Source organism: Macrobrachium rosenbergii, chromosome 48 (assembly GCF_040412425.1).
Source record: "Macrobrachium rosenbergii isolate ZJJX-2024 chromosome 48, ASM4041242v1, whole genome shotgun sequence".
Lineage (NCBI taxonomy): Eukaryota > Metazoa > Arthropoda > Malacostraca > Decapoda > Palaemonidae > Macrobrachium > Macrobrachium rosenbergii.
Window position 1 is genome coordinate 39160961 of NC_089788.1, and position 13344 is coordinate 39174304.

General features: G+C 42.7%; 2 protein-coding genes across 5 annotated transcripts in view; one reads left to right on the forward strand and one right to left on the reverse strand.

Annotated features, from left to right (window-relative positions):
- The window catches only part of pkaap (A-kinase anchoring protein pkaap), a 539141-nt gene that overhangs the window by 499199 nt on the left and 26598 nt on the right, over positions 1 to 13344 (reverse strand). The gene's annotated exons all lie outside the window — the stretch shown is intronic.
- On the forward strand, positions 272 to 1988 carry LOC136831349 (uncharacterized). Of its 3 annotated transcripts, none has more exons than XM_067091659.1 (7): positions 272 to 596; positions 735 to 800; positions 923 to 988; positions 1113 to 1204; positions 1320 to 1402; positions 1497 to 1762; positions 1921 to 1988. In XM_067091659.1, exons 1-4 carry the CDS (start codon positions 518 to 520, stop codon positions 1142 to 1144), a joined length of 243 nt encoding a protein of 80 aa, XP_066947760.1. In that variant the 5' UTR covers positions 272 to 517; the 3' UTR covers positions 1145 to 1204; positions 1320 to 1402; positions 1497 to 1762; positions 1921 to 1988. The 3 variants fall into 3 exon arrangements, with proteins under 3 accessions (XP_066947760.1, XP_066947759.1, XP_066947758.1); XM_067091658.1 differs by having other exon boundaries at positions 272 to 367; positions 503 to 596; positions 1497 to 1967; XM_067091657.1 differs by having other exon boundaries at positions 1497 to 1967.

A 13344-nucleotide genomic window follows, 5' to 3' on the forward strand; every position in this document is an offset into this window, starting at 1 on the left:
ACAGGGAGGCGCTGAAGGAGAAGCAGCTGAAGAAGAAAGTGCAGTCTAGGCTAGACTCTTTCTTCGTGAAGAAGTCTTCAGCACCACCTGCCACTCCTAGTCTAGGTAAGGATTTCTCAACTTTATTTTTATTAACTGCTGTAATATAAATTGTTATAACTTGTAATAATATTTATAAAAATGTTACTGCAATTTATATTTACATACTGTAGATACACAGCATAACCCAATAAATTTTATCATTTGTATCATTGCAGAAGTGACTCTAATCCAGATTCCCCAGAACCTCTACCTGGCTATGAATCAGAACCTGAGCCTGAACCTGTACCTGCAGTAACCTCCCCAGCAGCTTTTCCAGCTCTATCAGGTAAGGAATTCCTAAGTGTTTAATTTTTATAATTTTCATGCATGAAATCATTTGTACATACAGTACTGTACATATGGTACAAATTTTATATTTACTATCGCATAACCTAATTTATTTCATTATGTGCCATTCCAGATCTCTTTGGTAGTGATGACAGTCCTGACTCCCCTGAAGAATTCCAGGGTTTTGAAGTTACTGGGACCTCCTGTCTCCTCTCCAACTTCACCAGGTAAGGAATTCTTAATGTTTTTTTAATGTTTTATAAATTTTTATAAATGTTAAAAAAAGTGTACTGCACTTCACCCACTGTACAGTACACTATTGCTTTAGTATTTGCTGTAACTTTACATAATCATTATCATTCCAGATCCACATGTTACAGCCTCCTCCCGGCCCAACTCAGCTGACCTTATCCCCTCTCCAGCCCCATCAGGTAAGGATTTCATGACTTTTTTTTCTTTCAAATCACTTTATAAAACTGTATACAGTACAGTAGCTTATTGCATACATACCCTGTGTGGTAATTTCTATCTTTTATCATTCCACAAATGACAGGTGTCCCCTGCTCAACTCCAAATTCACCTGCACCAGTAGCACCTGCACCCATTTCATGTCCACCAGGTAAGGAATTCTTCACTTTTTAGAAATTTCTATTAGCCTACATTGTTTTAAATTGTGTTATTATACTTATACAGTACAGTACAGTACTGCTGTGTACAGTATCATTTCTATCTTTTCATTGCAGACTCCCAAGCACCTGCAGATGCCACACCATAGCCCCCCTGTTCTCATCTACCATATGCCCATCCCAGTAAGCAAGCCAACCACTAGAATTTGGTAAGAACACTTTCTGTTTTATAAATTGTTATACATTTTATAAAATTAGTGTACTGTTTATGAAATCCACAGAAGTACTTTATTCTAATCTTTATCATGTACATTATCATTCCAGACTGACATGCACCTTTAACCTGACCTCTACTGGAACTGTACAAAACCTTCCTCATGTAGCCTACATCTTTCAAATCACTCAAGGTATTGAATTCTTCACTGTTTTTAATGTTATAAATGGTCATATGTGCAGTACATTTGATAAATATAAAGTAACGTCTTCATTCTAATATTCCAGACTGCCCAGCACCTTTACTAGAGCTCCCTCATCCTCGCCTCCATCTTCTAAAAATCACTGAAATTAGGGAAGGAATTCATATTTTTATTTTGTACTGTTGAACATAGGTTTGTGAAATACCTGAACTGATACAGAACAGTGTAACACATACAGTACAAACTCTGCAGTAATTTTATCCTTATCATTGCAGGCTCCCCACGCATACAATCTCCATCTCCCCCAACCTAGCCTGCGGTTGTAACAGCTTTGACAATCACTGAAATGAGGTAAGGAATTCCTAACTCTTTATAATTTTTATATATTTATTATTCTACTGTAAAATACTGACTGTTCTGTATTTATACAGTACAGTACTGTACTTTGTTGCATGCAGGACTACTGTACAGTATTATATGTACACTAATACTAAATTTTTACATTCCAGAATCCCCCTGAATCATGAGGCCACACCATTTTTCCAGGGTTAAGAAGCACAGGGTTTCCAAAATAAAAGTAAGGAATTCACTTTTTTTTTATCTTTTATAAACTCTTTGGTATAAATTACAGTACAGTACAGTGTACTGTACACCTGTGTTACTGTATAACATGTTGTATTTTACTTTTGTGCAGTATATGTACAGTACTCTATACTTTACTGCATACAGGATTTACTGTACTTTGTAGTAAATTGTAAATTTTTACATTCCAGAACCACCAGTTTTGGATACACACCACAAAATGTAGGTAAAACATCAAGAAATCAAAATGTAGGTAAAACATCAAGAAACAACATGCAGTATACCCAAAGGATTAAAAAGTAAGCCTTTCAGTTATAAACTTTTGTTTCAAATTTTGGAGAAACATGGTGATAGGCAGTTGCTGATGCTGCTTCTTCATGCTGACGAGGGTGTTATTGTAAGGCACCAAAGCAAGCATCAAGGGCATTTGTGAATTTTATGGAGCATTCCATATCAGGATCCCATGCCTCAGTCATCTCTTGCAGCTCCATGGCTGCCCTCATAATTCGGGACAGATGTTCCAAAGACAGGCCCTCATCCTTCTCCTCATCCCCTGAACCTGCTGTGTCTTCTTCTTCACTGGCAGAATTCGTCAGCTCTTCCACATCCTGGTCCGTCAGGGGCTCAGAGTGGGCATCAATGAGGGTGCCAACTTCATCCTTGGTGATGTCATCGAAGCCTTCTCCACCAAGCATCCTCGCCAATTCGATTGCCTTGTCAATGGCCAAATGTTGAATTTCTTCAGAAGCCCTTCTGATCATGAGCTTCTTCCAGCATGCATTAAGGGTCTCCTTCATATCCTTCAACAATCGGCCAATGATGGTCAGATACGTGGCAATCGTGAATTTATGCCAATCCTTCTTCAGTGTAAATTAACTAACAGTATCCATTTCCTTCACAAGGTACTCGAGAGAGTTCCAGGCATAGAGTGCCTTGAAGGCACTGATCATGCCCTGGTCCATTGGCTGGAGGAGAGAGGTGATGTTGGCAGGGAGGAACTGGAGTTAGACTCCCTTGTAATAAAGATCCAGAGGGTGGCCACCATCATTACCCATAATCAACAACACTGAATTCCATGCACAAGTCACTGGGGTAATCCTTAACTTGAGGGATGAAGCTGAGTGAACCATTCAGACATAAGGACTTTGGTGATCCAGGCATTGGCTTTGTGCATCCAAAACAGAGGCAGCAAGTTCGTGTTCTTATTTTTGAAGGTCCTGGAGTTTGCAGCCTTGTAAATGAGGCCTGCCTTCAGCATGAAGCCAGCTGCATTGCCACACACATTATGAGGTAGCTCTATCCTTCTAGGCCTTAAAAATGATATTTTTATGATAAAATAAAGTTTTGTACATACTTACCCGGCAGATATATACTTAGCTATAGTCTCCGACGTTCCCGACAGAAATTCAAATTTCGCGGCACACGCGACAGGTAGGTCAGGTGATCTACCATACCCGCCGCTGGGTGGCGGGAATAGGAACCATTCCCGTTTTCATGTCAGATTTTTCTTCCACCTGTCTCCTGAGGGGAGGCTGGGCGGGTTATTAATCGTATATATCTGCCGGGTAAGTATGTACAAAACTTTATTTTATCATAAAAATATCATTTTTGTACATGCAACTTACCCGTCAGATATATACTTAGCTGATTGGCACCCTTGGAGGAGGGCAAGAGACAGCTAAAAACTAAAAAACGGGAAAACAACATATGTTGTAGGAATAAACAAAAACCATGGTTCTTACCTGATTGGGCAGAAGACTTCATGGATACTGTCTATGAGTCTGCATGCCTCAAGAGCTTCAGCGAGGAAGTGACCTAAGACTGACAGCCCTTCTGGATCATATCAATGGGGAAAAAAAAACCCACTTACATGACAGAGCCTGTTATGGATCGTGTCAATGGGGATTAACCCACTTACAAGACAGAGCCCTCTACCTGAATCATATCAATGGGGGCTATCCCTCTTACATGACAGAGCTAGGTAATAAAAATACAAGGAGCTAACAACCAAACCCGACCACCTGACCAAGCCTAACCTTGTTAGTGATACGAGATGAAAAAGAGAGAGAGACCTTCAACACTCTCTTTCAACCGACCATAAAAACACAACAAACAATTAAAAATAATTAACTAAATTAAATAGGATTAGCTTCAGCTCCTTGACCCAGCACCGAATCCATGGATACGTAAGCTCCTAGAGAGAAGCACTTCTCATATGTCACACTAACATCTCTCAAATAATGAGAAGCAAACACTGAGTTACATCTCCAGTATGTAGAGTCCACAATAGACTGGAGGGACCAAGACTTGTGGAAAGCCAGAGAAGTAGCTATGGCTCTCACCTCATGAGCATTAACTCTTAGGAGCTGAAAATGTTCGTCTTTGCATGAAAGATGAGCCTCTTTGATAATATCCTTAATGAAGAAAGCCTGGGCATTCTTGAAATTGATCTTGAAGGATCCTTGACAGAGCACCAAAGACTTTCGGTGTTACCTCTGAGCTGTTTCTTTTTTTCTCCAAATAATGTCTAAGACTTCTTACTGGACAGAGTGTGTGTTCTAGCTCCTGTCCTGAAAGATCGGAGAGTCCTTTGACCTCAAAACTCCTAGGCCAAGGTTTTGAAGGGTTCTCGTTCTTTGCTAAGAAGAGAGGCTGAAAGGAGCAGATTGCAGAGTCCTTCTTAAAACCGACAGAACCTTCCAAAGCTTGTAATTCGCTCACTCTTTTGGCAGAAGCAAGAGCAAAAAGAAACAACGATTTTCTGGTTAAATCCCTGAAAGAGGCAGATCGAGGAGGCTCAAATTTATTAGACATTAGGAATTTTAAGACCACTGTCCAAATTCCAGCTGGGAGGTCTAGGGACTTATTTTTAGAAGTTTCAAAAGACCTTATAAGGTCGTGAAGGTCTTTATTATCCGAGATGTTCAGACCTCTGTGTCTAAAGACTGAAGACAGCATGCTCCTATACCCCTTTATGGTGGAAACCGCCAGGTTACACTGCTCCCTTAGGTAGAGAAGGAAATCCAGCAATCTCCATTACAGAGGTACTGGAAGAGGACACTTTCTTAGATCCTGCACCATCTCCTAAAGACTTCCCACTTCGACTGGTAGAGGCGCAAGGTAGAAGATCTTCTGGCTCTGGCGATAGCCCTCGCAGCCTTGAGCGAAAATCCCTTCGCTCTAACCAGTCCTTCGACAGTCTGAAGGCAGTTAGGTTTAGAGCGGGAAGGTTCTTGTGATATCTGTCGAAGTGGGGCTGTTTGAGAAGATCGCTCCTGAGAGGGAGCGACCTGGGAAAGTCTATCATCCATTCCAGTACCTCTGTGAACCAGTCCCTGGATGGCCAAAAGGGAGCGATCAGGGGTGAGCTTGGTGCCCTTTTGAAGAAATGAACTTTCTTATTACTTCCCTATTATCTTGAACGGGGAAAAGCATAGCCGTCTAGACCGTCCCAATCTAGGAGAAGGCCGTCTATTGCTACTGCTCTGGGGTCCGAGATTGGGGAGCAGTAGTTCTCCAACCTCTTGTTCCAATGGGTTGCGAAGAGGTCGATATGAGGTCTCCCCACAGGAACCACAGCCTTTTGCAAACCTCCTGATGAAGAGACCATTCCGTGGGAAGAACCTGGTCTTTCCTGCTGAGCAGATCCGCTCTCACATTCCTTTCTCCCTGAACAAATCTGGTGAGGAGAACGATGTTCCTCTCCCCGCCCATAACAACAGAAGGTTCCTTGCTGCAATGTACAGGGAGAAGGAATGTGTCCCTCCTTGCTTCCTGATATAAGCCAGGGCTGTGGTGTTGTCTGAATTGACAAGAACTACTGATCCCTTGACCAGAAGTTCGAATCTGGCATGAGAGCCAGATGAATGGCTACCAGCTCTTTCATGTTGATGTGCCAGGACCTCTGATCCGTGTCCCAGGTGCCTGACACTTCTTCCGAGCCTAGTGTTGCTCCCCAACCCGACTCCGACGCGTCTGAGAACAACACTAGGCGAGGGCTCGGCGGTTGAAGAGGAATTCCTAGACCCAGTTTTTGGGGTCTAACCACCAACGGAGATGTTCCTTTACTTGAAATGAGATCTGGAAGGAGTTGACAAGTCTTGGGACTTCCGATCCCAAGATTCTTTCAGGAAGAACTGTAGAGGTCTGAGGTGAAGCCTTCCTAGAGAAACGAACTGTTCCAGCGAGGAAATGGTCCCCAGCAGACTCATCCATTCCTCGCCGAACAACTGTCTTTCTCTAGAAAGTCTGTCACCTTTTGAAGGCAGCATTCCCTTCTTTCCAGGGAGGGAAACGCCGAAAAACCCCGAGAATCCATCAGAATCCCCAGGTAGACAATTTCCTGCTGAGGAATCATCTGAGACTTCTCGAGGTTTACAAGAAGTCCTAGTGACTGGACCAGGTTTAAAGTCCGAGAAAGGTCCTCCAGACAACGGTTCTTCGAATTGGACCGAATTAGCCAGTCGTCGAGATACAAGGAAATCCTCACCCCCTCCAAGTGCAACCAGTGAGCTACATTCCTGAGAATGGTCGTGAACACTTGGGGAGCTGTGGAAAGTCCGAAGCACAGAGCCCTGAACTGAAAGGTTCTGCCGTCTACCATGAACCTTAGGAACTTCCTGGAGGAGGGATGGATGGGAACGTGGAAGTAAGCATCCTGAAGGTCCAGGGACACCATCCAATCTCCTTGACGAAGAGACGACAGAACTGAAGACGTCGTCTCCATAGAGAACTTCTTCTTGATGACGAACGAGTTCAGGGAGCTCACGTCCAAGACCGGTCTCCACCCTCCCGAAGATTTTGGCACAAGAAAAAGACGGTTGTAAAACCCGGGAGTGAAGATCTTGCACCAGTTCTATGGCAGCCTTTTCTAGCATTTGTTCGACTGCTAGCAGAAGGGCTTGCCTCCGCACAGGATCCTTGTATCTGGCCGATAACTCCCTCGGAGTTGTTGTCAAGGAGGTTTTGAAAAGAAGGGAATGAGGTACCCTTCTTCAAAACAGAGAGGGACCATTCGTCCGCCCCTTCTGTGCCCAGGCTTCGGCGAACTTTAGAAGTCTGGCACCTACTGGAGTCTGGAGGACTTGATTTTCACTTGGACTTCCTGGAAGGGAGTCCTGAAGACCTAGATCTTCTCTCAGGTCTACGCTCCTGAATAGACCTGGATCCACCGAAAAGGGCTCCTGAAAGGGGTCTTCTCCTTCTTAGCAAAGGGAGCAGCAGGTCTCATCCTCTTAGAAGACTGAGCCAGCAGATCCTGAGAAGCCTTTCTCAGACAAAGAACGAGAGATCTCCTTCACAGTCTCTTGTGGGAAAAGATGGCTAGACAAAGGAGCAAACAAGAGGGAAGACCTCTGGAGAGGAGAGACCGATTTGGAGAGGAAAGCACTGAATACTGACCTCTTCTTAAGCAGGCCAGTGCCGAACAGGGGAAGCGATCTCCATAGAGCCGTCCTTCACAGCCTTGTCCAAGCAAGACAAAACACTGCTGAGGTCCTCCATACTGACTGAATCCTCTTCAAGACTCCTCTTGGCTAAGGCCCCTAGAGACCAGTCCATGAAGTTAAAAACTTCCAGCACGCGGAAAAGGCCCTTGAGGAAATGGTCCAATTCACAAAGTCCCCAAGAAGCCTTGGCCGAATTAAGGGAGAGTCTTCTGGAAGAATCCACCAGCGAAGAAAAGTCTGAGCCAGCAGAAGAGGGGAGAGCTAACCCCATCGGCTCCTTAGTCTCGTACCACATTCCCGCTCTTCCCGAAAGCCTAGAGGGAGGCAAGGAGAAGACAGTCTTGCCTGCATCCTTCTTCAAAGAGAGCCACTCTCCGAAACCTTTAAAGAGCTTTCTTCATGGAGATCGTAGGACGCATTTTAACTAAAGAGGAAGATTTCGATGCCTTGGTGCTCGAGAGCATGGAACCAGGAGAAGGAGGAGAAGCAGGCTTGAGGGAATCTCCATACTCCTGAACCAGAAGAGCTGTCAACCTCTTGTAATCAGAAATGGTGATATCCTTAGGGGATTCGTCCTCCGATAACGCCTCCAGGCCAGCAGGAGGAGGAGAACATCTAGAAGTAGAAGGGCACTTGCCAGAAGAAGAGCGCCTAGAAGGAGAGGAGCCTTTGTCCACTGGAGAACGCCGATCCGGAGAGAAGCGCCTGCAAGATGACTGGCGCCTGACAGGAGAAGAGGCTCGAACAGAAGAGGAGCCCTTGCTAGGAGAGGGGCCTAACAGAAGAGAGGGAGGCTGGAGAGGAACTTCTACGAGGAGAAGAACGAGACTGATGAGCAGAGCGTTTGACTGTGGAGAAAGCATCTCCAACAGGAGAAGAAGGACGACGATGGCGCGAGCGCCTGGGTGGAGAGGCGCTATCCGGAGGAAGAGCGCCTGAGGAGAGAAGCGCTACCAGGAGAGGAGCGCCTACCAGAGAAGAGCGCCTAACAGGAGAGGAGCGCCGCAAGGAGAGGAGCGCCTACCAGGAGAGGAGCGCCTGGACGGAGAGGAGCGCCTGCAAGGAGAGGAGCGCCTACCAGGAGAGGAGAGCCTGAAGGAGAGGAGCGCCTGCTGCTGGAGGGGCGCTTAACAGGAGAAGAACGCTTCACAGAAGACGACTTGCTGGGAGAAGAGTGTCTCTTGGAGGACTTGATCGGAAGAGAGGCATCCTTCCGACGAGAGGAGCTCTTTGATAAAGAGCCAGCAAGAGCAGCGATAGCTGAGCCTGGAGGCCTACCAGGATCTGCTTGGTGGACTCCTGACCACCAGAAGAAGAGGAGGGAGATCTTCGAGTTCTCTTCTTTGCAACAGGAGAACCTTCAGGGAAGCGCTCAGGGCTAGAGTCCAATGCGTCTCCTCTAGGAGCCTTCCAAGTCCTCTTCAAAGGGCGCGACTCCTCAGCCGAACTCCAACCACGCTTAGGAGAAGAAGAAGCAGAAGACGAGAAACACTTCTTCAAGATCCCTTTTCTACGGCGATCTAAGGCAGCCTGGGACGCGTCAACAGGCGCTGCCGAAGGGACGCCTGACCGTTGGGAGCGCTCTTCATCCCCCTTGCGGCTGTCGACATTCCTCCTCCACTGGGTCTGGGAGTTTGGAAGAGGTCTAGGCCTAGGAGCGATGCGGAGCCGGTCAGACGCCCCCTCCACTACACTGGGGACACTACACACATCACTATCACTTCTCACTTTCTTTTCCTCCAAAGCACGCATCTGCAATTGCATCTTGCATGGATCGTAGCCTTCATTGCAGCCATCTCCGACGACGAATCCACAGGTTCGATGAAGGGTGAAGGAGCTGAAACAACTGGAGTGATTAGGAGAATCTGGAAGAGTGTTAGGTTCTAAATCTACCTCCTTAGAAAGAGACCTACTAGAGCTTCTAGAAGAAGCCTTCCTAACTCTATCCTTCTCCAACTTTGCGTACATAAGAGTTCAAAGCCTTCCATTCCAGATCAGTGAGATTCTCACATTCAACACACGTGTTCTCAAAAGAGCAATCATTCTCCCTACACCTCAACACACAGAATGAGGATCTACCAAGCTTTCAGGTAGTCTCACCTTACAATCAGACCTAACACACACACGAAACACAGGTGCAACACTCTGATCAGACATTCTTAAGAAAATACCAAAGCCAAAATCAAAATCAGTCCACAAAAGCGTATGCCAAGCCAAAGATCCAATACGTCACCAAAGGTCAGTCCAAAATAATCCTCAGCAAGCGAAAAATGAAAGTCTAAGCAGAAGGAACCAACAACAGATGTTGCCGGAACCAGCGACAGAGAAAATCTGATTAGAAAACGGGAATGGTTCCTATTCCCGCCACCCAGCGGCGGGTATGGTAGATCACCTGACCTACCTGTCGCGTGTGCCGCGAAATTTGAATTTCTGTCGGGAACGTCGGAGACTATAGCTAAGTATATATCTGACGGGTAAGTTGCATGTACAAAACCAGAGGTTTAATTCTTTGTAACATTCAATCATTTACTTGTTTTTGCAACAAATGTGAAGGTGGCACATTTTCCAGAACAAGAAAAAACTTTTTCTTGTCCAGAAAACTGAACACCGGTTGTGGATGTTTGCACCATTTTACTGATGATTTTCGTTCAAGATCTTGGGATATTTTGCGCCATTTCATTTGAATGCCAATGCCATTTCACCATGTTGTAGAAACAGAATTTAGGTGGAATTTTCTTGAAAATCACGTGGAACCCTCCCTTGTCAACTGGACAAAATCTTCAGAAACTGATGTTGCTCCTGCTTTATCCTCTTGTTAATAGTCAAATTGCTTCAGTTCAAAGCAAAACCAGTCAGCTTCCTGTACATTTTGATCACCTTCCATTTAACAGTTGAAAACTCACTTCCTGTAAAGAACTGAACATCATTCATTTTTCTTGAAGATGATTTACCAAGGGATGTTTTATGGAAGTCCATTAGAAAACAAGACCAAGGCTTTTGCGTTTTGCTCCTCATTTGATGCTCTTATCACAAAACAGTAGAAACTGAAGACTTATTTGGAATTGATAATGAATTTTTATTTCTGATGGTTGCATACTTCCTTTGATTTTGAAAAATTTCCTTGTTGATGTACTGATTTTTACTCTCATTTGCCAGTAATAAAAATTTTTTCATGTGGCATAACTTTTTTTTTCTTCAACATTTCCAGGAGTGCTTCCAAATTCTCCTGGAGCATCGAAACATTGAACGTTCCAACAATAGAATAACAGTTAATGTTGGCTCTTTGCCAGGAGCCTTAGAAGGAAGGCTTAACAGGGCATTTAGGGAGGCATCCTAGGGGAATGAGAAAAAATACATCAAACCAGCATAAGTATTTTGCAGAGGATAGGGAAGGGTATACAGTTTTCTAAATTAATTAAAAACACTCACAACTGCATATTTTAATAGTTCAAACACCAAATGAATAATTAAACTATCATCCTACACCAAATTTACCTTTAAACTATCATCTAAAACACTTTCTTATCAGATTTCAAAGTCATCTAACAACTCATTAGAGTTTAAAACATGACATTTTTATAATAAAGTAGTTTTATATATACTTTATCAAAATAATTATATTTATTAGTTCAAACCAGAGCTTCTCAAAAAGAGTATCTTTTGAATTCAAAATTGGGTTGAGGGTTGTGGTTAAGACACATCTGTTGAATAAATGGTCACCAGTTCAGACTCAGGGGCTGGGAACTTTTCAATAAGTTCTGCAGGGAATGACTTAGCAGATGGACTGTCCAATCTATTCAGGGCCGTATGTCCACTGCATCAAGATAAGGAGATTCTGAGGAGGGTGAGTTTGATAGCAATCTGAGAATTATTTGACAAAATATATATAAAACTGCCATTTTATTATAAAAAATGTTGTTTTTATATAATAATAAGTTTTAAGAATTTAATTTACATAGCTAAAGCTTCTACATTGATAGGAGGTGGAACATGGACATATTCTTTTCCAAAAACATTATGTAATGAATCTGAAAATAAAGGAAATCTAACTAATCTTTGCTTGTTGTCATTTCCCATCAGTAGTTAAAGAGAGCTACTGGGGTATATTGCCTCTGGTCTCAAGGTGCTCATCTTAACTTTAAAAAATGGAGGTTATTTTGTAAAGCCATGGGTCACCTCCAACATGGCAGGTGCAGAGAGGATCAATTCAAGTGACTCTGATGACTAGCAAAGCATGATAGGTGCTTTGAAAAACATGCCCTGGGTGATCTAAAAATCTTGATGGTCTACCAAAATAAAAACAACCAGAAAAACATTGTCATAAATTGAGATAAAAAAGAACTCTTTTTACCCACTGGACAACAGTGGTGGGTGTTTAGTACAATAGCAATCCTTGGCCTATCAAAAACTTGCACCTTATTAAAAGGTGAAGAGACTTTTGACATGACAAAATAAGGAAAAACAATGGACAAATTTCCTTCCATGATACCATGGCATGCACTACAAGTCTCTGCATTTCTTACAAGGTTGGGGAAAGATTCAACACTCTTGCATTAAACTTCACATTAAAAAAGTGAGAATTTGTAAAAGAATAATTACATTCCCAGTAGTTGAAAAAAGAATTCACTATGTGATGAGAAAATGAAAATGTATGAAAAATCAAAGTTCATGAAACATCCTTAGCTTATTTAAAAATATAGCAACTTATTTCTCTTAAACAAACCTAAGTGTGTCCCAAGTTAAAAGTCCATGAGGGAATTGAGAAACTGCACTGACTGACAGATTGAAATGGTCAGTGAATGAAATGGATCTTGCCATATCACCATATGTAGAGGATGGTCCTCTGAAAAACTCCAAAGGACAGAGACCTAAGAAATTCTCCCACAAAAACATGGAGGGGCTGATTATCAAAACATGAAACGCATTGATAATGATCTGGTGTCAGGCTGTCTAAGCTGAAACCCAAACAACATTCTGTAAGGTTCATTTTTCAACCTTAAGTCAAAAAACATCACTTAATAGAGCTCAGAACTGCATTTAAAAACTTAAAACAGACTTTCAGTATTACACAGGTGCCTGTGAAAAATTCATTTAAAACTTCAGGGTGCTCAGGGAAGCTGCGGGATAAAATTCTGCAATGTCTTATTAAACTCAACATAAGACTGTTTGGGTGCAATGAACTACCTGAAGTAAAACCAGACTCTTCAGTAATTTGCATTTTCCCAACATAAAACTGGGCAACAGTGGAAATAGATGATGCAGGGATCAACTTTGACAAGCAGGATGATTGTTATTGGTTACCAGATAGTGGGCTACAACTCCCCTGTCCACCCAGATTCAATAACAAGGACAAATATAATTTCCAGTAGGACTAAGTAGCATAGTATATGTACTACCAGACCTCACACAAGGAGTTTATGCATATTCTTGAAAAATTCAACCACACCCCCAAATAAAAACCCAAGTCTTTAAAAATTGAATACTTTTGGTGAACCCTTCTAAAGTGGTCCACTTACCTGGGAACTTTCAATGAAAAGGATTTTGATAGTTCAAACACAAAAAAAACTCTAAAAATGCTTGTACAGGCAAGTATCCTGTTTCCGATGGTTTAAACAGGTATTTGTAAGATGGATGCCCATTAAGAATATAAATGTATATTTTTTAATTGGGCTAAATAAGTTTAGTTGTTTCTAGGTCATGAATGAAATCTAATGATTGCAAATTAGTCGTTGTTTTTTTTTTTTTTTTTGGTGAGTCACAGAGGGAAAACCTGTGTTTTTCTTTTTACTTGAGTTGAAAGTTGTTACTTGGAAAGGGTGTAAAGTAAGATAGAAGAATAGATGGACAATATATATATATATATGGTTGAATTGATCATAAATATATATAAATGGGCTCTGTTTA

Excerpts from the sequence above, each read along its gene's own strand:
- LOC136831349 (XM_067091659.1), top strand. The coding sequence starts at position 518 with ATGACAGTCCTGACTCCCCTGAAGAATTCCAGGGTTTTGAAGTTACTG. Across the intron at positions 801-922 it reads CCCCTCTCCAGCCCCATCAG|GTGTCCCCTGCTCAACTCCA; the intron begins GTAAGGATTTCA and ends CACAAATGACAG. Across the intron at positions 989-1,112 it reads ACCCATTTCATGTCCACCAG|ACTCCCAAGCACCTGCAGAT; the intron begins GTAAGGAATTCT and ends TTTTCATTGCAG.